The sequence below is a fragment of the Giraffa tippelskirchi genome, chromosome 11, assembly GCF_054371585.1.
Source record: "Giraffa tippelskirchi isolate mGirTip1 chromosome 11, T2T-mGirTip1v1.2.pri, whole genome shotgun sequence".
Taxonomy (NCBI): domain Eukaryota; kingdom Metazoa; phylum Chordata; class Mammalia; order Artiodactyla; family Giraffidae; genus Giraffa; species Giraffa tippelskirchi.
Window position 1 is genome coordinate 122,910,950 of NC_137285.1, and position 26,669 is coordinate 122,937,618.

The window sequence follows — 26,669 nt, forward strand, 5'->3', positions numbered from 1 at the left end:
TGCAGGCAGATTCTTTACTAGCGGAGCCACAAGGGAAGCCCAGGAATACTGGAGTGGGTAGTCTATCCCTTCTCCAGTGGAACTTTCCAACCCAGGAATCGAACTGGGGTCTCCTGCATTGCAGGTGGATTCTTAACCAACTGCATTATCAGGGAAGCCGACTTTAAGTTTAACACTTTATTATTTGTATTCTGTTTGTTTCCTAATTTTGATTCCTCTGTTTCTCCTCTCAATTCTCATCTCTTTCATGCTGGCTCTCCCCATTCTTTCTAGTTTCTCTTTCTGAGACTCCAATTAAATATATATTTAACACATTCTTTCACATTCTTTCCTGTTTCCTAAACTCATTTTCTTTTTGTCTCCTTGTGTTGTATTTTGGTAATTTCTTCATCTGTCTCTGAATTCACTAATTGCCTCTTCATCTGTGTCTAATATATTAGTTTAATTAATTAAATTAAATATATATTTAATTGGAGTCTCAGAAAGAGAAACTAGAAAGAATGGGGAGAGAAATCTACCTGCTCATTCTTGAATACTGCTCATTCTTGATAGACCCCTTGCTCTTTCATTTTTCAATCCTCATTTATTTCTTAAATCATATTACACATACTTCTGTGTTATTTTTAAAGTCACTCAGTGGTGCCTGACTTTGTGACGTCATGAGCTGTAGCCCACAAGTCTCCCCTGTCCTTGGGATTTGATCCCTGGTAGGAAATTAGATTTGACATGCCACAACTAAGAAAGATCTCGCATGCCTCAACTAAGACTTGGGTGCAGTCAGATTAATAAGTAAATTTTTTTTAAAAAAAGAACTCAGCAAAGATGACAGAGCTGTAAGGACAGTTTCCATCCACACGCCCTGTCCCCTCACACTTCTAAGCCCTAGTCACCTGCAGATCCTGACCCTGGAATCTCCAACCCCCCAAGTTGGGCCTGAGCTAAGCCTGAGTGCTACCTTACAGAATTTGAATAATTCAGGTCCCAGTGACCTGAGGTGTCAGTTTCAGTTGCTCTGTTCCCATGGACACAGGTGTCCCAACTCTGTAATTAAGCTAATGAAAGGAAAAGGGGGCCGGGCCTGCTGTCCTGTGCCTCAGAGGGCTCAGGGCTGACCCAGTCCTGGCCCTGTACTGCTGACAATGCACCAGGCTCACCCAGAGTCAGGTGAGGGGAAGGCCTTAAGGAAGTCCAGGGGGCTGAAACAGAGGTAGGAGAAAAGAAGAGAGAGTGGAAAGAGGAAGACTAGCGTCAGGGAGGCAGAGACCAAGAAAGAGTTATAGAGGGATGGAGAGCAGGAAATAGACGGGTTAGGGGGCAGAGAACAGGGCAGAGGTCAGGAGAGGCAAAGACCAGCAGAGAAGGAGAAACAGTAGATGCCAAGGCCTAAGTACTTAAATTCCAGGGCAGGTACAAATAGGAGGGTCAGGTAGCTGGAAGGGCTGCAGGGCTCCCTGGAGGTTAACTGGACCCAACACAGATCCCAGTCTTCCTTCTGACTTTCAGGGATTGTCCACACCACCCTCGCCAGCAGGCCTGCCTCAGGTCAGGCCAGGAGGCTCACTCCCAGAGATCTGCCCCTCCTCTGGCTGTGGCAAAGCCATGGGCCCTGGGAGCCACCACCTCAGCCTCGGCCCCTCTGTCTCCAGCCTGGGTCTTCTGCTCCTGCTCCCACTCCTTCCAGGTATGAAGCTCAGTAGACCGGTCCTGGCTTCTCTGGGCATTGCTGTTCTTCTCATCCTCCCCAAATCTCTCTCCACATGTTCTCTCTTCATTCCTGTGCTGGAAAAAAGCTCTATTTGGTGAATTTGGAAGAGTGGGAGCTGAAGAGGGCAAGAAGGGGCTTGCCTAGCTGGGGTGGGAGCAGTTGAGGGGGGAGCTCCCAGGGATAGGGCGGGAAAAGCCAGGCAGACCAGATCGTGAAGGGTGAGTTGGGGCTTTATCTAGCAGGCCTGGGGAGCCATGGCTCAGACAGTAAACAATCTGCCTGCGATGCAGGAGACCCAGGTTCCATCCCTGGGTCGGGAAGATAGATCGGAGAAGGGAATGGCAACCCACTCCAGTATTCTTGCCTAGAGAATCCCATGGACAGAGGAGCCTGGCACTCTACAGTTCACAGGGTCACAAAGAGTTGGACATGACTGAATAACTAACACTTTCACTTTCTTTCAAGCAGCTACTGATCTAATCAAATTTGTCTCTTTAAAAGCTTGATCTCTCAGGAGCTTCCCTGGTGGTCCAGGAGTTAAGACAGTGCTTCCAATGCAGGGGCCATGGGTTTGATCCCTGGTCGGGGAACTAACATCCCCCATGCTATGTGGTGCCTGGGACTCTTGTGGTCTAATGAGGCCCCTCCAGCATCTGTGGCGGGGCAGGCAGAATCCAGGTCCTTAGGAAGCGGCAGGTGGAGAAGAAACCCATCAGCCTTGCTTCAGAAGTCAGTAACTATTCACACTACAGCCTCACTGCATCTGTCCCTGGAGGCAGGCAGGGAAGAACTAGAGACAGAGAACAGGGACAGTTAGACAGCTGTGAGACAGTGAAGGCACTGGCAGGGCCTCAGTCTTGTGGAGAGTAGAGGGTGTGAGCCGAGGCCCCTGGTGTGGGGCCTCCGTGGACACCCCTTCTTACTGCTCCTCCAGAGTGCTTGGGAGCCGAGGGCAGGCTGGCACACAAGCTGTTCCGAGACCTCTTTGCCAACTACACAAGTGCTCTGAGACCTGTGGCAGACACAGACCAGGCCCTCAATGTGACCCTGGAAGTGACACTGTCCCAGATCATCGACATGGTGCGTTGCTGTACAACCACGGAGTGTGCTGGAATGGTTGAAGGAGGAAGGAATGGGAAAGGAATGGGGGACGAGGAACTTCCCTACTGGTTCAGTGGTTCAAACTCCAAGCTTCCACTGCAGCAGAGCATGGATTCTGTTCCTGGTCAGAAAACAGATCCTGCATCCTGCGTGGCAAGATTAAAAGAAAAAAAAGGAATGGAGGGTGGGAGACTAGGATTTCTCTCCAAACAATTCTTTCCTGGAAACAATATAACAGCTACCAAGTGTTGGCTATTAACCATTGGGTATCCACAATGTGCCCAATACTTGCACACTCGAATTCCTGACTAGCAGAGACTACCACCCATGTAACTGCTGAGGAAACTCAGGCCCAGAGAGGAGAAGGCCCTGCCGAGGTCACACAGCAAGACTGTGTGAGGACTGGACTGTGTGGACAAGTTAGGTCTGGGGGTGCTGACCAGAGCTCTGCAGTTGAGTGCGCACACACAGGGTAGGATATGCATACACGTGTGTCCACATCTATACCCACTCTCTGCCCCCAACTAGGATGAGCGGAATCAGGTGCTGACCCTGTACCTGTGGATCCGACAGGAGTGGACAGACGCCTACCTACGATGGGACCCTGACACCTATGGTGGTCTGGATGCCATCCGCATCCCCAGCAGTCTCGTGTGGCGGCCGGACATCGTACTCTATAACAAGTACTGCCTGCCCGGGTCCCTCCCCTCTACCCCTCCTGAGAGATGCCCTAGGCTCTGGGGATGCACGTATTTCCCCATCCCCCACACCAAACCTGGCTCTAGGGTGCCCTGTAAGCTTTCCCAAAGCCTTTTAAACTGCCAGGAAGGTGTCCGCAGTGTTGGCTGTGTGGTGCAGTAGGGCTTCCTGACACTGCAGCTCATGGCAAGGACCTACTGGAGGGACCTCACAGCCCCTTGATAGCACCCCCAAGCCAACCCAGGCTGAATGTATCCCAGGAACCCTCTGTGTGGTCCAGGACTAGTTCTATATCCCGCGCAGTCAGGATTCTGGGGCACATGTGCCTCTTTATGTCACATTTCACCCTTCTGGGCCTGAGTCCGTACATTTTCCCCAGGGCACCTCCAGGCACTTTGCAGATGGCGCCCAAGAAAAGTTACCGTGCACCCCGCGTCCCCTCTAGGGCTTGACCTGTATCGTTCTGGGCCCTGCAGGCCCTGGCCCTGCTAGGCCTCCAAAGACACAGAGGGCCCTCTGTGAGTCCCCCAGAGGGTTGGAGTCGCACCCCCTCCAAGGATCAGCCCCGACATCCAACGCTGCGGCGCCTCAGGGAGCCTCCACCCCCAACCCCCGCCCGCAGGGCAGACGCGCAGGCCCCGGCCTCGGCCAGCACCAACGTGGTCCTGCGGCACGACGGCGCTGTGCGCTGGGACGCACCAGCCATCACGCGCAGCTCGTGCCGCGTGGACGTGTCTGCCTTCCCCTTCGACGCGCAGCGCTGCGGCCTGACCTTCGGCTCGTGGACACACGGCGGGCACCAGCTGGACGTTCGGCCGCGCGGCGCCGCCGCCAGCCTGGCCGACTTCGTGGAGAACGTGGAGTGGCGTGTGCTTGGCATGCCGGCCCGGCGGCGCGTGCTCACCTACGGCTGCTGCTCCGAGCCCTACCCGGACGTGACCTTCACGCTGCTGCTGCGCCGCCGGGCCGCCGCCTACGTGTGTAACCTGCTGCTGCCCTGCGTGCTCATCTCGCTGCTGGCGCCGCTCGCCTTCCACCTGCCTGCAGACTCGGGCGAGAAGGTGTCGCTGGGAGTCACCGTGCTGCTGGCGCTCACCGTCTTCCAGCTGATCCTGGCCGAGAGCATGCCTCCGGCCGAGAGCGTGCCGCTCATTGGTGAGTTTCGAGGGCCTCGGGGTGGCCAGGGAGGGGCTGGCAGGGAAGTAACCCCCAACCCCGCGGGCTGGCGCACGCGGGTCTCCGCAGGTGCGGGGGCCGCGGCCGGACCAGCCTGGGGCAACCGAGGGGCCCTGCTGAGCACCTTGGGGCCCGGCCTAGTTCTGAGATGGAGAAGGAAGAGATAGGCCCCTTCCGGGGAAAATAGCCCTCCCCTCACTTGTAGGGGTCGAGGAAGAAGTTGGTATTTTTTGGTCTTGTAATTTTATTTATTTATGACTGTGCTGGGTCTTCACTGGTGCATGAGGGCTTTCTCTAGTTGTGGCGAGTGGGGGCTACTCTTTGTTGCGGGCCCTAGAGCACGCAGATTTCAGTAGTTGTGGTGCACAGGCTTAGTTGTTCCGCAGCACGTGGAATCTTCCTGGACCAGGGATGGAACCCGTGTCCTCTGCATTGGCTAGTGGATTCTTATCCACTGTGCCACCTGGGAAGTCCAGGAGTTGGTCTTTACTCAAGGACTTGTTGGAGGACGATCGACATTCCCCAGTATTAGAATAATAGGCGAAACGTCTTTAAGTACTCACTGCGTGCCAGGCATTCTCTTGAACACTTGACATTTATTAACTCAGGGGAGCAGCACCACAGACCTGTGTGCATGCATGCTAAGTCGCTTCAGTCGTGTCCGACTCTGTATGACTGTAGCCTACCAGACTCCTCTCCGTGGGATTTTCCAGGCAAGAATACTGGAGTGGGTTGCCATGCCCTCCTCCTGGAAATCTTTCTCACCCAGGATCGAAGTGGAGTCTCTTATGTCTCCAGCATTGGAGGGGGCTCTTTACCATTAGCGCCACCTGGGAATCCCCCAGGAAGGTTCTATTGTAACTTGCCCAGGTCATGGTGGTTCTGTTTAAGAGTGTGACTTTCAGGGGACTGTGGGTGAGTCCAGGCTTTAGCAGTGAATGCATCAACCAGGGAGCAGGAAGCTTCTGAGAACCAGATGGGGGCATGCAGGAGGGGAGCCCTTGGCCATTACCTCCTTTCCCCTTCCTTCCATTTTACTTTGAGGGTCCTCAGAGCCTGATGGGGGATGAGCTCATTCCTCCTTGTGTTCAGGCATCTGGGGAGCTTAGACCCCCTGAGCCCTTGTTTTGAGCCTCAGTTCCGTTTCTCTCTTTTGCAGGAAAGTACTACATGGCCACCATGACCATGGTCACGTTCTCCACAGCTCTTACCATCCTTATCATGAACCTGCATTACTGTGGTCCCAGTGCCCGCCCTGTGCCAGCCTGGGCTCGGGCCCTCCTGCTAGGACGCCTGGCACAGGGCCTGTGTGTGCGGGAACGAGGGGAGCCCTGTGGGCAGTCTAGACCACCTCAGTCATCCCCCAGTCCCCAGCCTCCTGACAGAGGCACTGGCCCCCCAGCAGGTCCCTGCCACGAGCCCCAGTGTCTGTGCCGTCAGGAAGCCCTACTGCGTCACGTGGCCACCATCGCCAATGCCTTCCAAAGCCACCGGGCTGCGCAGCGCCGCCATGAGGACTGGAAGCGCCTGGCCCGAGTCATGGATCGTTTCTTCCTGGGCATCTTCTTCTCCATGGCTCTGGTCATGAGCCTTCTGGTGCTGGTGCAGGCCCTGTGAGTCCCGGGGGTCTGCTGCAGCCACAGCACCTCCAGATGGGGATGGATTGGCCAGGCCAGGTGGTGGTCAGCCCTCAGGCCACCTGGTGCCTCTCCACTGGGCCTCAGAGCCTGGGACGTCCTCTCTTCAGCACTACTGACTTCACGGACCAGAAGGAGTATTCATTGTCTCCTCTGCACTCTAACCTCTAAGGGAAATCAGAGCTTGCTGCTCCTCTGATTCCTGCAGAGGAGGAACTCTATGAAGGATCAAGAACGAAGCGCAGTTTGGGAGGGACAGAACTGAACTTCGGTGCTGAGTACAGTGCTTTCAGTAAGGAGAGAGCAGGCATGAGAGCACTGCCCCATTTCCTGTCTTCTCTTCCTTCCCCTGTGGCTGCTGTTACAGAGACTTGGTCTAGCCTGACCCTGTCTAGGGGCTCAGAGAAGGTGACTGGGGATTCAGGGTTCCAGGTCCATTTTCCACAAGGACTTGGCCCCAAAGCTCCAACTCATAATAAAGTAATGTGTGCCTCACACCTCCTCCATGTCCTGTCTTACCCTTAGGATCTTGGTGAAAGTTGGGAATCCAGCCTCTTAGGGACCGAGGACCCATGAATCGGAGTGGAAATTGCATCTTTGCTGACTAGAAAATGATTGGCATTTGATTGAGATCCCTAAAGGTCTCTCTGCTGTTTTCCTGCTCTCTCCTCTCTGGATTTAGGTCCATCCATCCACATTCTCACCATGTGAGCATCACACAGTGACATCCGGAGAGCTTGAAGTGCCCAAGGTAGGGGCAGGACAGGGACCAGCCATTCACAAGGTATTTGTTCCTTTCTGACTTCCACGTGTTTTCTGGTACCACTTGTGTACCTTGGACATGGTCCCTGTCCTCAGAAGCTCACAGTTGGAGATGGGAGACCAGAGGCAGGGCCCCTAACCTAGCAAGGAGGAGAGGTCAGAGAAGGCCTCCTGGAAGAGCAAAGAGGAGCTGTCCAGGTGCACATGGGAGGCATTTGAGTAACATCAGTGAGTACTACGGCCAAGTACTTTTCTCCCCAATCACCCCACCTCCGAACTACTATAATCTGTTTCCAGGTGAGTAAATACCTGTCCTGCAGTCCCCCCACCTCTATTCAGCGTCTGACTCCTAGACCCCTGGGAGAGGCTCAGTCCCCACATTTTCTTCTTCCCATTAGCAGGCCTGGCAGCCGCCAGAGAAGGTCCTAGCGTTTCCTGCAGATAGAATTACCCCGGATCTTGGCCACACTCAGAGCACGCATGTGGCTGACATCCTCATGTTGGGCAGAGGTGACAGGCAGAGCTGTTCAGTGGCTGATGGATTAGAGGAGGCCTGGACTCTCTGGAAAGTCTTCCCCATTAAGGAACCAGAGCAGCACTAGAAGGGACCAGACTGCAGGAACGGGCCTCTGACCCACGGCTGCAGGGAAAACAGAGGCAGAGAGATTCAGGGACAATCTGAGGAAGAATTTAGGGAGGAAGGTAGACAGAGATGAAGAGACAAGGAGAGTCCCAGTTCCCTTTCCAGAGGTCATTAAGTCTATGCCCCAGCCTCCTGTTGACACAACTGAGGCACTGCAGGGTGGGATGAAGCAGGGTAGAGATCTGAGTGAAATCTGGTGATGCTGATCTTTGCTTCTGTGCCCAGACTCTGGTAGGAGAGCTGCTGGTGGAGGGGGTGCTGGGGGCGGGGTGTGGAATCCTAAACTTTTCCAGTGCCTGAAATGACATCAGAACTCAAGCCAGGTTGGAAGCTAGAGACTTTGCTGGTCTTGACACTGTCACAGATGACTCTGTCACCTGGAGCAAGTCACTTCTGTCTCTGGGCCTCACTTTGCTATATAATGAGGGCAGTATTTCCTGTCCCACCTCCTTCCAGTCGATTAGCGGGCAGTAAGGATGACATGAGGAGGGGGCCAGCCTGGTGTGATGGTTCAGAGTTGGGCTCCAGGGCCAGGCTGTCTGGACCCCATCCCTTGCTAGGTCCGTATGTGGGGCCGGTTGCTTCACCTCTCTGTGCCTGTCTCTCTCATCCGTGGAACAGTGGTGATGACAGTACCTGCACCATCGGGTCACGGTGAGGACTCATGTGCCCGGAACCCTGAGTGGTATTATGTCATGGAGAAGGGTGGGAGCAAAGTGCAGGCTGAGGCTCCTTCCTGCCCACTGTTCTCAGAGCCTTGAGAGAGGAGGCAGGACCCCAGGATGAGGAGCAGCTATGATTTCTTCCCTGAGAATGGCCTGTTCCCACCTGGAGAGGTGGTGCCTCCGGCAGGCCCTGGGGCAGCAAGTGTTCAAGGAAAGAGTCATGGCCACAGAGAACCTGGGGGCCAGCTAGTCCAATGTGCTTATGATACAGATAGGGAAACTGAGGCCCAGAGCAGGAAAGATTGGTCACAGAGGTGGGGCAGAGCCTGGGTTAGAGCCCAGGTCTCCAGCACCCATGACCTGACCTTGACCTTGGGAGGTGGTCTGAGGGAGTTCTGAGCACACTTACAGAGGGCTCCCTGGCGGAAGGAGGAGAAGGCCTGGGGAGGACTTTGTGGGGTGGCCCTTCCCACTGTCACCTCAGTGCATCCTGGAGCTCTCTGGGGTCTGATCAGTGGCCTCCTGTGAAGGAGGGGCCGGCCCCAGGCCCGGGAGGAGGGGAACAGGTGTGTCAGCTCGCCACTTACCACCCACATATACACCCTGTGGGAAAGGTTAGCAACCCCCACAGGTGTCTGCTTAAGAAAGTCACTGTTTTCTTTTATCAAAAGAGGATTGTTTTTCATTTAATGGGATGTTCACCCAGGAGGGGGGCCCAGACCCAGGGCAGTCAGGTCATCTCCAAACAGAGCCCCGCCTATGCCTGCAGCCCTTACCTGAGCTATGCAGACGGCAGCGCTCAGACTTGCACTCCTTGTCTGCAGGAAAGAAACAGCAAAGAATCAAAGCCTCAATAGCTCTCAGGACAGAAAGGGACGCCAGAGCACCTCCCTGCCTTGCTCTCGGAGAAGCTGGTGCCTTTTCCCCTAATTCTGCTTCCTTACAGTGGGACCACCTTTGCCTGGGTTTCACTAGACCCAGGAGTGGCAGGGCCAGGAAAGCCCCAGCCCTCAAAGCCAGGGTGGTCTGGGCTCTCCTCCTCCTCCCTTGGCCTGTAACTTTGCCTCCATGCCGCACCCACTGCTCCTTCTCCCCTGTCTTGTCCCAGCCAAGGCGGGGCTCGTTTCTGTTCTTTTCTCTCTTGTCACCTTCCGTCAACTCATGCGTGCTCGTCATGCTGTCCACAGTGGGATCTGAAGCCACACTGGACCTACTCCCACTTGAGATGTGGTCCATGGATCCAGCCAAGAGCCTGCCTCTTCCTAGGAAAACAGCCTCACAAGCCCCTGGGCATCCCCCAAGCAGGACCAACAGCCCACAGCCCCTTCTGAGACTAAGGACCTGAGCCCATCCTCATGATTACTCCTCTGGCTGGTCCTGGGATGGTGGAGAGGAAAGCAGCTGACACCTGCCAGAGCCCAAGCTAGAACTTAGGGGGATGGCACCCAAATGCTGTCTCACCACCTCACCGTCACCTTGACCCAGTACACGCACTGCCCAGGGTTTCTGCTCAGTCAAAAAACACACTCCTCTCGGAAAACAGGGATACGGGCCCACACTCATTTCTGGCAACAGCTTCCAGCTGGGAGGGAAGCCTGATCAAGTCTGTTTGGCCCTCAAATGGCCAAAAACACCTGTGCTGGACAGAACACCCTCTTCTGTCTCCCAGCAGGCAAGTGCCCAGCTCTGGCTTAGACACCTCCAGGGTAAGGAAGGTTATGTCTCCCCTTGGATGGAAGGGGTGGAGGGGCTGGGGACAGAATGAGGTCCTCCTCACCGATTTTAATATCTGTGTATGTGTCCGCTGAAAATGGGACGGGGAAGCCCACCTTGTGCACAGCTGCTGGCTGACATGTGCCCTGCTCACCTTTGATGTACTCGCAGTTGTATGTGCTGCGCTTGCCCACGGCCCGGAGGTAGATGCGGGAGGGGCCCTGGGCTGGCCTGCTGGCGTTGATCACCTGGAAGGTCTCGAAGGGAGGGATCAGCACCTCCTCCTCCCCAGGGAAGAAGGAGTAGCCCTTGATGGGGGCCCCAAGGCAGGTCCAGATGCCAAAGAAGGTGTCTTCCCCAAAGTGCTGGGCTGCAGCATTCTGCAGGGACGCGGAGGCAAAGCCCCCCAGCCTGACGGTGGCCCCAGGCCCCACCGGCCTGAAGCGCAGCCCCTGCACCCCTCGGAACACCTGGTGGCACTGGGGTGGACGCTGGCCACTGCTCAGCAGCTGCAGGGCTTCGGTCAGCAGGAAGTGGAGTGTCTTGAAGGAGAAGTGCTGGAGGTAGTGGGCCCGGGAGCGACCCGCCTCACGCACGGCTGCGTTGAATTCTTTGTGCAAGGGGCTGTTGGCTGTGTAAGCCAGGAGGGCCACCCCATGCTCTTCCCGGAAGCCCAGGGGGGCGAGCAGACGGGTAGGGCTGACGCCCCACTCGGGCCCCCAGGCCTGGCGCTCCCGCCACCGGCTGCTGGCCTGCGCCCAGCCCTCGGCGTACACTTTGTTGGCCTGGAACTCTGTGCGGTTGAGATCCGGGAGAGCAGCTGCCATGGCTGCAGCACAGCCAGCATACTGGTCGTCAAAGGAGGCCAGGGCCATGTCTAGGGGTATTTCTCGAGAGAAGAGGTCTCGTTGTATGATGGGGTGGCTCTGGGCCTGAGAGAGGGGGAGCAGCAAGGATTGAGAGGTTAGACCCCAGGAGAACAGGAGCCCTGTTATCCAGCTCCCCCCTCCACTGAGCTGAGAGAGATGAAGGGCCCCAGACACACTTGGAGGGGAAGGGGATTGGGAACTACCAGCAATGGATGCCCTGAGACTGGGCTCCAGGGCTGTCCCCTCAGACTGAGCCGTCCCCAAAGGAAGGATCCGGCAGAGTTCAGAAGCCAGCAGCTGGGGGATGGGGACAGCAGAGGATGACCATACCTGAAGTGCTTCCATGAGGCCCACGGACACAAGCAAGAGAGACATCATGGCAGGGCTCTGCATGTTGGAGATGACCCTGGTCAAGTCACTCTCTGGGCCTCAGTTCCCTCACCTAGAAAAAGAGAATCTGCAGAGTTCAATAAACACGAATTGGGACTTCCTGGCGGTCCAGTGGCTAAGACTCCACTCTCCCACTGTAGGGGATCCAGGTTTGATCCTTGGTCAGGGAACTAGATCCCACCTCTGCAACTGAGAGTTCACGTGCTGCTACTAAAAGGATCCCATGTGCCACAGTGAAGGTGGAGGACCCTGTGTGCCACGAGTAAGACCTGTGCAGCTAAATACATAAACAACAAACAAAACCCACAAACTGCCACCTGGTCTGGGTCACTTGCACTGCTTGGCACAGGGTCACAGTATAGAAATGGAGGCTCAGAAGAGAGAGGGGACCCTTCTTGCCAGAAGGAACAAAGGCAACTTCCTGGAGGAGGCAACATGTGACTAGGGTCTTATGGAATAAAGAGGAGAATAAGGCTTAAGTCAATGGAGGTGGGAGAGAAAAGACTGGAGTCTGGAGAGGGAAAGGTGTTAGGGGCAGCAGGAATGGCAACAGGAAAGATACTGGAGATAGGAACTCTCATGATGTAAAGAGTGAAAGACACTTTTTCTAGTGTAGTAGGTGATGGGTGGGAATGTTGGAAAGCCTGGGGTCAGTCCTGAAGGAACTTGACTGCCACAGGGAGAGGTCCGGGCTACCCCTCATGGGGACCTGAGGCTGGAACAGGGCAGATCCAGGAGTGGTCAGCTGGTGAGGCCACAGCAGGACCCCAGGGGTAGGCTCAGAGCAGGGTTCCAGGAAGGTGTTCCAGCTTTAGGTCAAGATTGGAACAGTTTCTAAGTTGGTGCTTCTTCTTTATTTCTGTTTATTACCAAGTAATGCATGCTCATTGTATATGAATGAATCACAACGCCCAAGGCCCCCATTTCTTTCTCTCCCTCAAGGTCCCCCTTCTCACTGTTATACATGCCTGCTGTTTCCATGGTAATGGGACCCTTCACAACCTTTTTTGATATACATACAAATAATATAATATTTAAGTATATACATACACATAGTTTTCTGTGGACAGCCTATTTTTGGTTTTCTTATTGTCACTTTTTTCAGAAAGAAAAACATGCTTACACATACATGTTGTACAACCTTTTCAAAGAAAACAATGTACCATAAACTTCTTTCCATGTCATACATACATATCTATCTTGTTCGTTATAATGGCGGCATGGAATTTCATAGTAGAGTTAGTTCATAATTTATTTAACCATTTCCTTATTGATGGGCACTTAGGGTTTTTTCCTGTCTTTGATATTACACATGATATTGCAGTGATATAAATCCTTATCTACTTGTCTGCATATTTTTAAAGATATCAAGGTGATACTTAAAGTATCTGAATAGTGTTCCTTTAGATAGCCACTGCTAAGTTGCTATGCAAAATGTCCCTCTTCACCTCCCACCAACAGTGGACAAAATTGCCCTTTTCTCCAAGACTTTGCCAACACAGGCCATTATGAATCTCTTAATTTCCATTTAACTGATGGGCACAAATGGTATCTAGTTTCTACTTTACCTCTCGGCTAACAGGATGAATCATAACATTCTTTTTGGGGGGAGGGCACACCTCAGGTGTAGCCTCGCATGCTGCAGTCCTTGGGGTCGCAAAGAGTCGGTCATGACTGAGCGACTGAACTGAACATTCACGGCTTGTGTGTGTGTGTTAGTCAGTCGTGTCACAAAAAGGTGAACACGACTGAGCGACTAACACACACAAGCCGTGAGGTGTGGCCAAAAAAAAATAACGCTATGACTCATCCTTCTAGTGAGCCGAGAGGTAAATTCCCCAACTTGGGATGGAACCCAGGCCCTCAGCAGTGAAACTGCCGAGTCCTAAGCACTGGACCACCAGGGAACCCCCATAGCTTTATTTTTTAATATTAAGTTTTAACTTAAGTTTCAAAAAGGTAGTACATTTTCATTTTTCATAATTTATAGTCCACAAGACGTGCAGTGAAATGTCCTTCTCTCTGATTCCTCAACCCCACCCCCTCTCCCCAGAGGGACCAGTGTTCCCACTTCCTGTCATCCTTGCAGAGGTACTCTAGGCGCATACCAGCAGATTCTTAGGTATTTCTGTTTTCCCTCTTTTATCCAACCATAATATAGTTAGTGGTTTTTTATCTTTGGAAATCTAATGAAAACTGAAACTTCTCAGAAGGTGGATCTGTGTGCCTTCACACAGACCTTACACAACTCTCAGGGTGGACGTGCGCCCGCCCCAGTCTTGCTTAGGTTAAGCATCCCTGCTCCCTAATCCCCTCTGGCTCTTGATGGGGCCCAAGTTTTGATAGATCAATGACCCTAGGACATGGGAATGTTCTGTGGCTATAATTTTATGTTTCCCAATCTAAGACTTTATCACTGCCAATTCACAGTTTAAACTGAGGTGTGAGCCTCTCTGGGCAATGGAGTTAAAAGCAGGTTTTTATCAAATTTAACATGTTCCAAACTGAACTTCCTTATTTTACCTCCCTCAAAACCTGCTTACTCATTCATTCAACAAAATTCTTTTTTAAAAAATAATAATTTAATTAATTAGTTTATATTTGGCTGTGCTGGGTCTTCATTGCTACACGGGCTTTTCTCTCCTCGCGGCGAGCAGGGGTTACTCTCTAGTTATGGTATTCAGGCTTCTCACTGCAGTGTCTTTTCTTGTTGTGGAGCGTGGACTATAGGGCACTAGGGCTTCAGTATTGCCGTACCCAGCCTCCAGAGCACAGGTTCAGTAGTTGTGGTGCATGGGCTTAGTTGCCTTGTGCACCATACGATCAGGGATCCAGGATCTTCCCAAATCAGGGATCAGACCTGTGTCTCCTGCATTGGCAGGTGGATCTTTTACCACAGAGCCACCAAGGAAGCCTCTCATCAGAAAATTCTTGAGCATCCTGTAATGTGCCAGGAGCTGAGGATAAAACTGTGATCACAAAACAGAAACAAAACCCATATCCCTGCTTCTTTAAGCTCTTTTAAGGTGGAGACGGAGCTGGAGTAAGGAATTTCAAGTAGCATGTGATGTATGTTACCAGAAGCCAAAGAGCCTGATGAAGACACATTTGCACCAGGAGTGGGTTTAAATGATGAGCTGTCTAGAGGAGATACGGAGTAGACAGAATTGAAAATGGGATCACAATGGGGACTAAAGCATGAAATACTGCTCCCTAATTCCAGGATAGAATGCTAATGGGCAGAGAATATAGCAGCAAAAAGCTACTTGAACTCTTGTGGTCTTTTGGAATCCACCAAAGAAACCTGAATTTCTATAATAGATCCTCTTCCTGTGGAAAATCCAGTCCATGGGTTCATTGGGGGCTTTCCTAACTCTGTACCCTCATGAGGGGAACATTAGACCCCCAAACTAGTGCTCTAATGCCCTGGTCATGGTGACTGGTTCACGTTTGGACACATAACCTAAGTGAGACACTTGGAGTCCTTCCTGGGATTTGATATTATTAATAATAGATGGATGCAATATAAAAGATACGCCTGCCACTATTGATTCACAGTATCACCTCAGCTCATCTTCAGGTTGAAATACAGGAGCAATGAATAATTCTCAAGCATCTGACAGCTTTCCACTCCTAGGGCTCCATATATTCCTGTGTCCAAGCCTTTCTGCATCACCTTGGGAGCTTGCTCAGGGCAGCCCCAAGGTGCAGGAGATTTAATGTTCCCAGGGACAACTCTCACCCAATGAGGGTGGAACGTCAGATTCCCTAGTCCATGGAGGGTCCCCAGAGAGACACAGTTGACCACAGTGGTCACACACTTTTTGCAGGGGGACTTGTCTCTCTTCTCTGTCTCACTTTGCCACTCCTTCACTTGTACTTCCTGAGACCACCTTACAAATAAGCTCACTACACCCAAGTCCTTGCCTCTAGGTCTGCTTTGGGGGGATCCCAAACCAAGAGAGAAGGCCTTCTTTTTGGGTCAGAGACCATCAGAACATAGCCCAGAACTGTTCCTCCAGCCTGGGCTCCAGAGGAGCCGATGTGGGCCCAGCCCACAACAAGGAGGCAGCCAGCTGAGGTAGGCTGGCAGCCTGAGGTAGAGCTGCCCATTCAAGCTCACTTTAGCCCATCTACAGTCAATCTGAAGACCCAGGAGCATGAGAATAAATGTTTGCATGCCACTGAGATTTTGTGGCCCACAGCAAAATAGTCATGTAGTGAAAACTCGAAGCCAACTATATCTCTCACTGCCTCTCCATTGTCCTGCAGAAACACAGAAATAAAAGATTTCAGAGGCTTGGAATAGGGAAGGAGAATTATGAAGTCAGATTGAGGACTATGAATCATGTGGCCTGACTAAGGTATTGGCAGTGAGAGTGGACCCTGCCTTACTATGTAGAATTTACTGGACATGGTATCTGATGAGGTTTAGGAGATGAGATGGGGGAAATCAGGGCTCACACTCAGGTTCCCATGCTCTAAGTTGGAAATACAGAGGAAAGCAGACTACACTTTGAAAGATCATCTTGCTCATCTCAACACATAGTAGATGATCAATTAAAAATGTACTGAATAAATGATCAGGTTTGGGGGTCAGTTCAGTTTGTCCTATGTGGACTCTACAGGGGCCGGTGTCTGAGAGGGAGCAGAATCTACAACAAGAGACATTTGAGAATCGCAGGTGTACTGAAGTCAGGGAGAGATGAGGTCCCTGGGGAAAGAAGAAGGGAGGGCTGAGGAGCAAAGAGAGTGGCCTGAAGCCAAAGCACAGGCAGAGTGAGGCACTTCCTTGGGTTTCCAGAGACTCTTCACTTCTGGCCTTTGGGTACTGAGAAATACCCTGGGATCCTTGTGATGAATTTCTCTTTGGGCTTCATCCAGCTCAAGGTGGTTCCTCTGAATTTTCCATCAGAAAAGTGTCATGTAACCTGCCATCCTTGTTATTCATCCAGTCACCCAAGATGGTTACTTGGCTTTCCATTCACTCATCAAACACGAAATTGGTTACCAAGTAATGCTGTGCATAGTATGAGTTCATCTTCGATGGTCCTTCCCTTCCCCCATCACCACCTCCCCCAAGGCTCCAGTCAGCTCCTGCCTCCTCCCTGGTCTCCCTGCCTCCACTGTCGCCCCCGCAGCTCCACACTCCCCTGGATCAGGGAGAACAATGAGTCTAAAGCACAGCTGGTCATGTTCCTCACCTGCTTCAGAACCCTCTGTGCCAAACCTAACTGGGAGAAATAGCTCAAAATACAGACATGAAAATTATGAGGGAAGGGATGAGAACACTACAGGAAAGAAAAAAAAGGCAACATAACACAACAAAACTTCCCTCTTACCCTCAGGACAGAGTGCTGGCATTTGAAGTCCTCTGTGACCTGGCCCTCCACAAACTCTTCAGCCTTGTGCCCTTCCACCATTGCTTCACATGGATGGCACAGAACGAGGTCCCAGATGAGGCACTGCTGCTTCCCCCCATGTGCTGGGGCTGCCCTTCTCCTGCTACCCACTCTTCAAGGAGTAGCTCAGGGGCCACCTCCTCCAGGAAGCCCTCTGACTCCTCTGGCCTCCTGAATCACCCTGCACTTTCCTCTGTCACTGTGCTAATCATACTGTGCTGCCTTCCGAGTCTGCCTCCCCTCCTGGCCTGTGAGTTCCTTGAGGGCAGGACAAGGTATGACCCACTCTGTGTCCCTAGGGCTCAGCTCAAGGCCAGGCACACATGAGGCCTCCTGGCATGTTTGCTGAAAGTCTGAGAGGCTTTCTGGGTGTCGCTAATAATGGAGACCCCTGCAGAGCAGGTGGGTTGATGGCTTAGTGACCAGTTTTGGGGCAATGGTGTGGGAGCCAGAGTGGCAAGGAGGGCCTGGGAGGCCAGGAAGTGGAGGCACTGGCAACCCTTTTTCCTCTCCCAGCTGCTGCCCTTCTGTCCTTCCTTCATCCTGCTCAGGGCACCTCTACTGTCGGTTTCCCGTCATCTAGGCCCATGATGAACGTTCCCTACTGGAGGTGTTTTCTAGTTTACTTTAACCTTGTTTTGCGTGAACTCCCTAGAAGTTTCAAAATGGTTTTTGAGCCAAAAGCGTTAAAGCTGTGACCTAAACCTGTGCTCAGTTGCTCAGTCCTGTCCAACTCTTTGCAACCCCATAGATTATAGCCTGTCAGGCTTCTCTGTCCATGGAATTTTCTAGGCAAGATTACTGAAGCAGGTTGCTATTTCCTACTCCAGGGGATGTTCCCAATGCAGGGATTTAACCCACGACCCTGGGTCTCCTGCATTGGCAGAGGGATTTTTACCACCAGCACCACCTGGGAAGCCCTACTGGGACTGGGACTCCAAATCCCTCCCTAGAAGTCCCCAAGTTTCCCAATGGCCTCAGCCTCCCAGACCTCTCTGTCAAATATGCAGTGGTCTACATGTTTGTGTCTCCCCAAAATTCATAGGCTGGAACCCTAATGCCTGATGTGATGGTATTAGAAGGTGGGGCCTTTGGGAGATCATTAGTTCCTAGTTCATGAGCCCTCATGACTGGGATTGCTGTTCTTATAAAAGACGCCCGACAGAGCTCGCTAGCCTTTTCACCTTGTGAGGGCCCAGTGGGGAAGTGCTGGCTATGACCAGGAATAGAGCCTTCATCTGACCAGGCTAGCACCCTGATCTCAGACTTTCCGCCTCCAGAACTCTTTGATATAAATGTTTGTTGTTGATAAGATACCCAGTCTGTGGTATTTTTGTTATAGCAGTCTGAACAGACAAAGAGAAAAGGTTTCTTGAACCTTTTCTTAATGATTGCTATAAGTTTACCAATAACACCCCAAATTTCGCATTTCAGAAACAGCTTTCTGTGCCCAGTGCCCAGGAGGAGGGTCGTATGCCCCTTACCTAGACTTTCTCCGGGGCTTGGAAGCTGGTGTTGGTCTCCAGTGACAGCCTCCAGGGGAGGGGGAGGGCAGGTTTCTCTTTTATACCACCCCTTGTACCTTTCCCACACAGCTGCTCAGAAATGTGACACTCTCCCATCTATTTCTGGATATCTTCTCTAGGCTCAGGAATACTAGCCTCTGCCCAGGGTGCTCTGGGCCAGAGCTCTTCCCATGAAAAAAGTGAATCCCTGAACCCAGAGAGAAATCAAAGAAGGCTGGAACAACTGTCTCCTAACTGGGTTTGGTCCTGCATTCGGCATCCCAGGCCCCAGGGAGTATCTCCTTATTGATCCTTTCAGGTGATGGAGACTCACCTGAGGAGTAAGGAGAGATTTCTGGGTAGAGAGTCTGAGTCCCAGCTCCAGTGCTGACTGGCCATGTGATCTTGGAGCACTTTCCACTTCACTCCAGACCACTGTTCAATGACTAGATTTGACTCCATCTCTTGGGGTCTTTCTTGGGGTGCCAGGTCTCAGGATAAGTGAAGCAATTCCCCAGAGCCAGAGGATGGAGAGAGGAGAAAACCCTGATACCAGCAGATCTGGTCCCGTGTTGTGTCCCTGCAGGCCTAGCTATCCAAACAGTATAGTATCTTCTGTTCCAGCAATTGTCAATTCTCAGGACCCTCTATCGGGAGAGGCAGGCAGGATATGTAGATGAGTTGCTGTTTTTTCACAATGATGGAGAACAGCAGAGTGACTCCTGATTTTCTATTCTTGGAGTGCTTTGGGGAAGCCAGTCTAAATTAGAAGGGGTGAAAGAACTTGTCTGGATTTGTTGTGTTTGCCTGACAAGCAGTCCAGTTTCGGGACTACCTCTCTTCTTCTTTTGGTCATGCTTTCTGGTTTGTGGGATTTCAGTTCCCTGACCAGGGACTGAACCTGGGCTACAGCAGTGAAAGCCTGAAATCCTGACCGCTATGGCACCAGGGAGCTCCCTGGGATATGCCTCTTTTCACCTCCCTCCCCACCCTCCCCTCAGCCTGGACACAGGTTGTCTTCCTTTTTGATCTACAGGAAGAATTTCTGGAGGAAATAGGATTCTAGGTGAAATTTTTTATTTGTCTGGCAACCTAAGGGGGTGAGGGAACAAAGATAGGGCTAAATTAATGAGCCAGACCAGGACAAATCCCTGGGGTGAGTTTAACCTTCTGTGCCCATCTCAGACACAGCAGGTAGCAGGCACATCTCTTAAATCCTGGTTTCTGGACCCCCAGGTCTTTGGCCACTCGAAAAGAAGAACCCTGCCACCCCAGAAGCTCATGCTGCCAGAAAGCTGTTCCTGGAGCTGCTGACTGATTCCTCACTGGTCCTTTCTGCCTTTACCTCACAGGAGGCATCCAAAACACAGAGCTAGGATATTTATAGGCAAGCCCGGGGAGGTGAGGGGAAAGGATAGTGTTTATAAACATAGGTCACCTGAGTCTGAGAGTCAGGGGACTGAGGGTCTGTGGAAGGGCGAGGCTGGCCCCTGAGGATGTGAGAGAGAGCTCTGCATCTGGGCAAGGCTTACTGAAGGGAAGGGGCTTAAAGAGGAAGGAGAAGGGTGGGGGCCCCTCAAATGCTGGAGTAAACGTGACCCAAGGAGTTGGCCATATGCAAATTGTATGCAAATCAAGGAGCACACAAGAGGTGAACTCTCAGCAGGTATAACTCTCTTGGTCCCCTCAGACTTGGGCCACGGCGGTCACAGACTGCCCGAGGGAAAAACATATTTCACAATTCTCTTGCTTTGGTCTTGCTAGGAGACAAAGAAGGTCCTGGAGAAGGGCCTCACAGTCCAAGGGAAGGGGAGTTATACCTCTCAGTCCTGCTCCCACAGGATGTCTGTTGTTAGGGAAGGGAGGTGTTGGGTTACTGCCTGGGTGGGGGGCTATAGTTAGCCATGGACTTTGAGGATCCGCGGGACACAGGACAGGAGACAGTGCAGCTCCTGGGCAGACATCAGGGCCTGCCACCCAGAACTTTCAGTGCTCCTTTCTGTTCTTGGCCTGTTACCAAATCCAAGGTCGCTCTGCTAGCCACCCAAAAGCTCAATAAATGGAGAAAGGAAGTGCTGAGACAAGGAATACGACTTTATTTGGAAAGGCAGCTGACCAAAAAAATGGCAGACTAATGTCTCAACTAACTATCTTATAGGGGTCTGTATTGCCAGGTTTTTTTTAGGGCAGAGAAAGAGAGGTGAGGAATAAAGTAAAAAGGCAAAACAGAGAGGGAGAGGCTGGGCAGAAGTAAAGTAAAAAGGGTTTTACAAAACATCTCGGAGGAAATGCCTAGCCTCTGGAAAGGATATATTAATCTCTTCTTTTTTTGCAGCCATTCACTGGCATTGGGGTTAGAGTATTTTCCTGTGACCTGAACAGAGGTATTTTAGTTTAATAGTCAGGCTGAGGAGCAGGGTTCTCTGATATAATATATATATTATATATAATATATATTAAATATGTTATATAATATATTAATATATATAAGTATATATAATATATACTTGTATATTATATATAAGTATATATAATATATTAAATATATATAATATAATATATAATATTCATATATAATATATATTATATATGAAGCAACAAAAAGCAAGTCAAAGAAACAGTTCCATCCTAGAGTTAGAGCTGACTCTTCCTTCTAACAGGCCTGGGCCGCCTCCAGCTGGGTCTCTGACTCCAGGCCCCTCCTGACTCTAAGTAGAGCCAAATCACCTCCCTGCCTCAATCCCCACCCCCTCCTTTATCATTCCTGTGCAGATGACTCTAAGCACTCCAGGAACCAGGTGGCAGGGAACAGAGACTAAGGTTGTGCTGGGATGGAGGTGGGGGGTGTTATAATCCAAACCCCACCCACTCACTTAGACGCACCCTTGGACCTGCCCATGCCCTGCCCAGCCAAGTCCTGGGCCAGGGACCCCTCACACCAGAGAAGAAAGGCTCCAAGTTTCTGTCACCATCCCAGCAAAACTGAGGCTCCATCATCGCTGGTCCCACCCTCAACTGGATCTCACTCTCCAAGTGTCTCTGAGGATAATGCTGGCGGCTCTGCTGATCACCCTCAGCTGCCTCAGCCTCCACACCCTTGGCAGCCATGGGCAGGTAACTGGAGAGAGCCTGCTGCTGCAGCAAAGGGAACACTTGTGGAGGGGGGGAAACCCGGGGCCTGACTCCTCAAAGATCCCTCCCAGGGACGCTTCTCTAGGATACTATCCTTTGAATCCTCTTCCTCTCATGAACCTCCACCCTTGCAGGGAGCCCCAAGTTCCCATTCCATCTCCCAGAACCCCATCTCCACCCACAGGTCCTCCTGTGACCCTCCTGCCTTCATACCCTCCTCCCTCGGGACAGCCTTCAGCTTTCTCCTCTCACTTCCCATCTCCCACCCGTGGCCCAGCCTACATGACCCTCCTACAGCCCCTCCCAGACCAGGGCTTGACCTCCTCCCCACTCCCACCCCAGGTTGGAGGTTGCAGGCTTCTAGAGCAGGAGAGGACTGAGTCTCAGAGCTGACAGGGACCTGGTGTGTCTACACACCTGTGTGGGAGAGGGAACGAGTCTGAGGCTGGGCATGGGGTCAGGTCATTGGAGATTGATTGTATATTTGAATGTCATCTGCACAGTGAGTCTCAGAGCCAGAAAGGTGCTTGGAGGTCATCCAGCCCCACCAAGTGCAGGAACCTCTCTAATAATGAATGACCCTCTTAGTTAGTACACAAAGAGGATCTATACACGGTCCTGACAATAACCCTGTGAAGTCAGGAAGTATCCTCAGTGTATAAGGAAAGAACCTGAAGCCCAGAAAAGTTAAGAGACTTGCCCAAGATCTCACAGTCAATAGCTGGAGAATTCAGGATTGAACCCATATCTGCCTGATTTCAGTGCCTATTATTCAAGTTTTTGAGCTCTTGACAAATTTCACATTCTGGATATTTGAGCATAGAAATGAGATTCTGTGTTTCTGAACTGATCTGCCCACAAGACCTCTGTCCAGTACCCTGAATTTACATGCTTTCCTGTGTGGCTCCTCTCTTTCTTTTCTCCATATGCCCAGGGTATTACCTCCAAGGACCTGGATCTGGCTCCAGACACCTTTGATGTTTCTTATGTGAGCTGCTTGGAAGAGATGGAGGAGTTGGCAGTTGATCTGCTACAGAGGGAGATGGTCCACCATACCTGGCTGTGGGATGCCTGGGTGACAGCTGGGAAGTACTGGGAGCAAAAAAGTCCAGGGCTCAGCCTGCCTCCGGGCTTCCAAACCGAGCATGGAATCGCCATTGTGCTCTATACCAACTCATCCAATACTTTGTACCAGAAGCTGAACGAGGCTGTGCGGACAGGTGGTGGCTCCTGAGAGTCCTACATGAACCAGTTCCACTTCAAGGCCCTGCATTTCTACCTGATCCGGGCCCTGCAGTTGCTGCGGGGCAGTGGGGGCTGCAGCAGGGAACCCGGGCAGATGGTGTTCTGAGGCGTGCACACAATTCGCTTTGAACCCAAGAGGCTGTGGGACTCTATCCGCTTTGGCCAGTTTGCCTCCAGCTCCCTGAATGAGGCGGTGGCCCGCAGTTTTGGTAATACCACCTTCTTCAGCCTAAGGACTTGCTTTGGGGCCCTGATCCAGGACATGTCTGTCTTTCCTGAGGAGCGTGAGGTGCTGATCCCCCCACATGAAGTCTTCGTGGTTACTGATTTCTTCCAGAATGAAACCCACAGCCTGGTGACTCTCTCCAGCACTAATCACATCTGCAGCCACTTTAACTGCGCCTATCTGGGTGGTGAGCCATGCATAAGGGAAGCAAGACTGGCAGGAGATCCTTGGTTGATTTAAATGTCCAGGGCCTTTCAAGAGACCCATGTGATTAACGGGGAAGTTGAAGGCCAGAAATTAGCTGAAGTTATTTTCTTTGTGTCTCAGGTTCAGCCACTCAGACAAGGCCGTATGGTGTTTACTGCATGTGTGAATATTCTCAGATGATTCTCTAAATGGCCTCAAAATTTTCCTCTGCTATACAGTCTAATAGACCAAAATACCTGGTTAAGGAGGATGCTAAGCAGAGGAAAGTGGCAGGAGTGTGGCTTCAGATCTCAGGAGGCTCTGGGTGTAGGAGGGCTGACAGGACACAAGTATGCTATTCCTCAGTGCTGAGGCAGGGACCAAGTGATTGGGGCCAGGGTGGGGCAGGGATGGAAAGGCAAACAGGGAAGATTTCTTGGAAGAAGGAGGAGAAATGGAAGTCAGAAGTATATTTGGGAGAAGGGAAAGCTGGTTTGAGATGGGATGTAGCTTTGCAGGGCTTGGTGAAAAGGGAAATTTGGGGTATGAGGGTTTGTCTACATGGAGGCCTCACTGTGCTGTCTGTTGCAGAGAGGAAGAGGCCAAGATGTGAGTCTGTGCCTAGTGAGTCACCCACCTGCCCCTCCTTTGCTTGCTTTGACTTCCCCTGGCCCTGCTGACCATTCACTGCCTTTTCTTCTCTCTCTAGCAGGAGGGCAAGCAGACTCACTCTCCAACGGGGACTTCTCTCTGCTCTCCTGGCAGACTCTGCTCTTGGCCTCTTGGGGATTCTGGCTCTTAGAAACAAGGATCTGAAAGTTCAGGGCCTGCTACTTAGGAGTCCTGGGAACATGTGACCTCCATATGAAGAAGGGAGGCTTTGAAGAGCCTGGAGAAGCAAGAAGGTGGTTTCAGACCCAGACCTAGCAGCCATGTCTCCAACCAGGATGTCGGGGGATGCTGCACTGTGGTGACATAAAACTTCATGTTTAGTGTGGGGGTCAGAGTGTTGCGGAGGGCCTGGGAGGCCAGGAAGTGGAGGCACTGGCAACCTCTTTTTCTCTCCCAGATGCTGCCCTTCTGTCCTTCCTGTCATCCTGCTCAGGGCACTTCTCTTGTTGGTTTCCCCTCATCCAGGCCTATGATGAACATTCCACACTGGGGATGTGGCTCCAAATCCCTTCCTAGAAACCCCCAAATTACCCAATGGCCTCAAACCTCCCTAAGTATCCCAAAGTTCTCCATCCAATGTGCAAAAGTCTGAATGTGTCTCCCCAGAATTCAAATGCTGGAATGCTACTGCCTGATGTGATGGTATTAGAAGGTGAGTCATGGGGAAATCATTGGTTCATTAGTTCATGAGCCATAATGACTGGAATTTTGTTCTTGTAATAAAAGACCCCACAGATCTCCCTAGCAGCTTCCAACCTGTGAGGACCCAGTGGGGAGGTGCTGGCTATGAACCAGGAAAAGCCCTTCATCTTACCAGGGTGGCACCCAGATCTCAAACTTTCAGCCTCCAGCCTCCAGAACTGTTAAACATAAATGTCTGTGGTTGATAAGTTACCCGTTACTTGTGGAGGGGGGGAACCTCTGTTGTATTTTTGTTATAGTAGCCTGAACAGACAAAGATAAAAGGTTTCCTGAAAGGTTTCCTAATGATTGCTATGACTCTACCACTAACACCCCAAATTTCCTGTTTCAGAAACAACTTTTCTTGCCCAGTACCCAGGAGGAGGGCAGTGTTCCCCTTACCTAGACTTTCTCTGCGGTGAGGAAGCTGGTGTTGGTCTCCAGTGACAGTCACCAGGGAGGGGGAGGGCAGGTTTCTTTTTTATACTGTCAAATCCCACACAGCTGCTCAGAAATGTGACACTCTCCCATCTATTTCTGGATATCTCCTCTAGGCTCAGGAATACTAGTGTCTGCCCAGGATGCTCTGGGCCAGACCTCTTCCCATGAAAAAGGGAATCCTTGAATCCAGAGAGAAATCAAGGATTCAAACTGGAACAAGTGCCTTCCCACTGGGTTTGGTCCTGCATTCAGCATCCCTGGCCTCAGGGAGTATCTCCTTATTGATCCTTTCAGATGAGCATGGAGACGCACCTGAGGAGCAAAGAGAGATACCCAGAGTAGAGAGCCTGAATCCCAGCTCCAGTGTTGACTGGCCATGTGATCTTGGAGGACTTTCCACTTCACTCCAGACCACTGTTCAATGACTAGATTTGACTCCATCTCTTGGGGTCTTTCTTGGGGTGCCTGGTCTCAGGATAAGTGAAGCAATTCCCTAAAGCCAGAGGATGGAGAGAGGAGAAAACCCTGATACTAGCAGATCTGGTCCCATGTTGTGTCCCTGAAGGCCTATCTGTCCAGACAGTACAGTATAGTATCTTCTGTTCCACCAGCTGTCAATGCTCAGGACCCTCTGGGGGAGAGGCATCAGGATATGTAGGTGAGATGCTGTTTTTCACAGTAATGGAGAACAGCATAGTGACTCCTGATTTCTAATCTTGGAGAGCTTGGGGGGGCCAGTCTCATTGGAAGGGGACAAAAGAACTTGATCTTCTGTGGTTTTTGATAAGCAGTCTGGTTTTTTGTACTGCCTCTCTTCCTTTTTGTTTATGCTGTTTGGTTTGTGGGATCTCAGCTCCCTGACTAGGGATTGAACCTGGGCCACCAGAGTGAATGCCTAAATCATAACCCCTAGGCCACCAGGGAACTCCTTGGGATGCCCCTCTTTTCATTTTCCTCTCTCAACCCTGGACACAGCTTGTCTTCCTTTTTGGTCTACAGGAAGCAGGATTCTAGGTGAAGAAAATTCTTTGTCTGGCAAACCTGAGGGGACAGGGGAACGAAGATGGGTCTGAATTAATGAGCCAGACCAGGACAAGGCCCTGGGGTGAATCTAACCTTCTACGCACACCTCAGACACAACAGGTAGCAAGTACATCTATTAAATACTAGTTTCTGCACCCACAAGTCCTTGGCCACTCTGAAGGAGGAACCCTGCCACCCCCAGAGGCTCGTGCTACCAGAAAGCTCCTCCCAGAGCTGCTGACTGATTCCTCAGCTGGCCCCTTCTCTCATTACCTCCTGGGAGGTATCCAAAACTCAGAGCTAGAGTATTTATAGGCAAGCCCAAGGAGGTGAGGGGAAAGGCTAATGTTTATAAACATGGGGTGGCCTGAGTCTAAGAGGTCAGGGGACAGAGGGTCTGGGGAAGGGCAAGGCTGGCCCCTGAGGATGTGAGAGAGAGCTCTGCATCTGAGTAAAGCTTACTGGAGGGAAGGGGTATAAACAGAAAGGAGGCGGGTGTGGGCCATTCAGATGTTGGACCACATGTCACCCAACTGTTGGCCATATGCAAATTGTATGCAAATAAATAAGTGGAATAAACTATATGAAACAACTGACTGGTTCAAAACTGAGAAAGGAGTACAACAAGGCTGTATATTGTCACCCTGTTTATTTAACATCTATGCAGAGTACATCATGTGAAATGCTGGGTTGGATGATTTACAAGCTGGAATCAAGTTTACCAGGAGAAATATCAACAACCTCAGATAAGCAGATGATACCACGTTAATGGTAGAAAGTGAAGAGGAACTAAAGA

General features: G+C 51.4%; 2 protein-coding genes and 1 pseudogene across 8 annotated transcripts; 2 read left to right on the forward strand and 1 right to left on the reverse strand.

The window, feature by feature from the left end:
* The first annotated feature begins 1,423 nt into the window (after positions 1-1,423).
* Positions 1,424-6,815, forward strand: CHRNA10 (cholinergic receptor nicotinic alpha 10 subunit). Its single transcript, XM_081539301.1, has 5 exons — positions 1,424-1,681; positions 2,640-2,785; positions 3,335-3,489; positions 4,128-4,660; positions 5,841-6,815. Exons 1-5 carry the CDS (start codon positions 1,600-1,602, stop codon positions 6,296-6,298), a joined length of 1,374 nt encoding a protein of 457 aa, XP_081395427.1. The 5' UTR covers positions 1,424-1,599; the 3' UTR covers positions 6,299-6,815.
* ART1 (ADP-ribosyltransferase 1) lies at positions 5,258-24,866 on the reverse strand. Of its 6 annotated transcripts, XM_081539359.1 has the most exons (6): positions 18,247-18,299; positions 16,703-16,785; positions 11,301-11,412; positions 10,256-11,033; positions 9,165-9,206; positions 5,258-7,720 (listed from the first exon to the last, which is right to left on the reverse strand). In XM_081539359.1, exons 3-6 carry the CDS (start codon positions 11,361-11,363, stop codon positions 7,623-7,625), a joined length of 981 nt encoding a protein of 326 aa, XP_081395485.1. In that variant the 5' UTR covers positions 11,364-11,412; positions 16,703-16,785; positions 18,247-18,299; the 3' UTR covers positions 5,258-7,622. The 6 variants fall into 6 exon arrangements, with proteins under 6 accessions (XP_081395485.1, XP_081395486.1, XP_081395484.1 ...); XM_081539360.1 differs by lacking the exons at positions 16,703-16,785; positions 18,247-18,299 and adding an exon at positions 24,812-24,866; XM_081539358.1 differs by lacking the exon at positions 16,703-16,785.
* Positions 21,241-23,964, forward strand: LOC145525747 (ecto-ADP-ribosyltransferase 5-like; annotated as a pseudogene). The gene is made up of 4 exons (XR_014068384.1): positions 21,241-21,381; positions 22,334-22,853; positions 23,648-23,680; positions 23,766-23,964. The product of XR_014068384.1 is annotated as an ecto-ADP-ribosyltransferase 5-like (transcript).
* Positions 24,867-26,669: the final 1,803 nt, after the last annotated feature.

What these genes read in the sequence shown, in the direction of transcription:
- CHRNA10 (XM_081539301.1), top strand. Translation starts at nt 1,600, where the DNA reads ATGGGCCCTGGGAGCCACCACCTCAGCCTCGGCCCCTCTGTCTCCAGC. An exon ending in GACATCGTACTCTATAACAA is followed by an intron (nt 3,490 to 4,127) that starts GTACTGCCTGCC and finishes CCCCGCCCGCAG; the next exon opens with GGCAGACGCGCAGGCCCCGG. An exon ending in CGAGAGCGTGCCGCTCATTG is followed by an intron (nt 4,661 to 5,840) that starts GTGAGTTTCGAG and finishes TCTCTTTTGCAG; the next exon opens with GAAAGTACTACATGGCCACC.
- ART1 (XM_081539360.1), bottom strand. Translation starts at nt 11,363, where the DNA reads ATGCAGAGCCCTGCCATGATGTCTCTCTTGCTTGTGTCCGTGGGCCTC. An exon ending in GCCTCATGGAAGCACTTCAG is followed by an intron (nt 11,034 to 11,300) that starts GTATGGTCATCC and finishes CCCCTCTCTCAG; the next exon opens with GCCCAGAGCCACCCCATCAT. An exon ending in CTGCCGTCTGCATAGCTCAG is followed by an intron (nt 7,721 to 9,164) that starts GTAAGGGCTGCA and finishes TTTTCCCTGCAG; the next exon opens with CCGTGGGTCAGAGGCCCGTT.